Below are 2,370 nucleotides of genomic sequence, written 5' to 3'. Positions count from 1 at the left end.
TATATCAAACGCAGCTACAGGCTGATATCTTGATATCCGATTTGAGGAGGGAGACAATAATGTACCAATTTACATTTTATTCGCATGCGTTTGTGCGAATTATCAGTGGAACGAACTGAATTGCGTATATTTACAAGCGTCTTAATGATACGCTTAATTGTTGATTTTGAGTTTCGAGTGTAAAATTTAATTAACTGGCCGTAAAGAAATTTTTGGAGTGGAAAAAAAGCATCGACAATTGTGTAAAACCGTATTTAATAGTGCTTTATTTATCAAATGAATTAAACGTTCACAAAACAAATACGTAGGTACAATACGTTACTACGCTAATTCAATAATTCTCGATCTTCCATTTTTCCCGCTACTTCTTTTTTTGCTACCCTTGATTAATTCCACGGATTTTCAACATCCTCCCCCGGCCAGGATTTCCAAGGGAAATAGTATGAATTGGCCGTCCAAAACGGTCTGGTCGGGCAGTTTTCACTTCACCAGGCTCTAACTCTTCCATCACGTCCATGAAAATAATTCATTATTCGGACTAACTTCAAAGTAGTCTTGGGTACGTTATCGTCATGTAGCAAAGCCACATCTCCAAACTTCTTCTTTTAGACTGAACTTGATGTTGATTATGGAACAGTGTGATTGTTGCAAATAGTTATTTGACCAACCTTCCAAAATTTCTTGCGTTAACTTGTTACGATTTTTCCATTTGCAAAAATTTGGTTTCTTTTAATATCCGGATGGTTTGTTGTTGATATGAAATCCACATTCGTTACTACCCAAAAGGAAATGTGCTGGTGTCAAAAACATTAAATTTTCGGGCTGATCATCCAAGTAGGTAAGCGGTCTCATATTCACCGTAGCTTCAATTTCTGAAATGATGGTTTGTAGTTCGTCACAATCAAGGGATTTCTTTCCAAGTGACAATTTTAGAGCATCTTTTACAGTTTTGACCATTCGTTCCCAAAATCCGCCCCACCACGCGGCGCGCTCCACAATAAATCTCCATTCAATGCAACGTCCTGTGACAAAATTTTGAAATTTATCGGTGCAAATTATTTTGTATAATTCTTTCAATTCTAAAGCTGTTCTCTTAAATGTTTTCGCGTTGTCTGAATAAATGATATCCGGAACTCCCCTTCTTGAAATGAACCGTCTAAATGCGTTAATACAGCTCTCTGCTGTTAGATTAGGAACTATTTCAAGATGTACGGCACGTACCACAGCACACGTTAACAGCATGATGTAAGCCTTTTGCCGCCTCGATTCGTTGATAATGTATAGAGGTCCAGCGAAATCTAGGCCCGTTACCTTAAATGGTTCTGCTGAAGACACCCTACTTCTTGGTAAGGGTGCAAAAGGTTCATTGCCAGGTTTTGCTCGTAATCTCTTGCAAATTATGCATTTGCTCAGTATAGATTTTACTCTTTGCCTGCATTGTAAAATCCAAAATCGTTTTCTTATATGTACCATCGTCACGTTTACTCCACCATGCATTGTGGAAACATGAGAGTTCGAAATAAGTTTATCCGTTAGAAATGACGTTTTAGGTAACACCACAGGATATTTCGTTTGGTACGGTAAGGAGCTTTCCTGTAAACGGCCTCCTAATCTCATTATATCGTCTTCATCAAGAAAGGGACTTAGCGTTAAAACTCGAGAAGAGGGTTCAATTTTTTTACCTCTTCTTAGGTCAGCTATTTCACTTGAAAAATGCTGTCCTTGAGTTACCTTTATCCAATATCTTTCAGCCTCCTTTAACTCTTGAGCCTTCAAGCTTCCAGTTCTTTTGTTCTTTTTATTTCTTAGATTATGGGAATATCTTTTAACATAAGCGGTAATGCTAAAGATTTTCTCCAAACTACTGAATCTCTCAAGTTTGAAGATTGGTTCGTTATTCTGGATTACTTCTTCTCCTTGTACGAGCAAAACAGATGCTTCAGATCCTATCGCGATATCTTCTTCAGGCCATTCTTCTGGTTTAAATTTCAGCCAATTAGGTCCATGTTTCCAAACTTCCGATGTCATAAGACCTTTAGATGTCACACCCCTCGTTAGTAAATCTGCTGGATTCTCTGCCCCTGGACAATGGCGCCATACTCCAACTGAGTTCTTCTTAATTTCAGTTACACGACTGCGAACATACGGTTTCCACCTGTCAGCTTTGCCCATGATCCAATATATCGTTATTTTCGAATCTGTCCACAAAGTGCAGGAATGAAATTTAACGTCAATATTTTCAAGTATAAATTTCTGAAGTCGAGTTGCACAGACTGCCGCGGTGAGTTCCAGTTTTGGTAACGTTAAGCTCTTATCTCCCTTTTTATCAATTGGAGCTACTCTACCCTTAGACATGATAAAGTTACATTC

General features: G+C 38.3%; 1 protein-coding gene across 1 annotated transcript; it reads right to left on the bottom strand.

The window, feature by feature from the left end:
* Nucleotides 1–729: 729 nt before the first annotated feature.
* LOC116168050 lies at nucleotides 730–2,355 on the bottom strand. The gene has a single exon (XM_031483699.1). It carries the CDS (start codon nucleotides 2,353–2,355, stop codon nucleotides 730–732), a length of 1,626 nt encoding a protein of 541 aa, XP_031339559.1.
* Between the last annotated feature and the right edge of the window lie 15 nt (nucleotides 2,356–2,370).

This window comes from Photinus pyralis, unplaced genomic scaffold (assembly GCF_008802855.1).
Source record: "Photinus pyralis isolate 1611_PpyrPB1 unplaced genomic scaffold, Ppyr1.3 Ppyr1.4_LG4, whole genome shotgun sequence".
Classification (NCBI taxonomy): Eukaryota; Metazoa; Arthropoda; class Insecta; order Coleoptera; family Lampyridae; genus Photinus; species Photinus pyralis.
Note: the sequence above shows the minus strand (reverse complement) of the source record. Positions and strands in the feature narration are given on the sequence as shown.

Coding starts and splice junctions, on each gene's coding strand:
- LOC116168050 (XM_031483699.1), bottom strand. CDS start 2,355: ATGTCTAAGGGTAGAGTAGCTCCAATTGATAAAAAGGGAGATAAGAGC.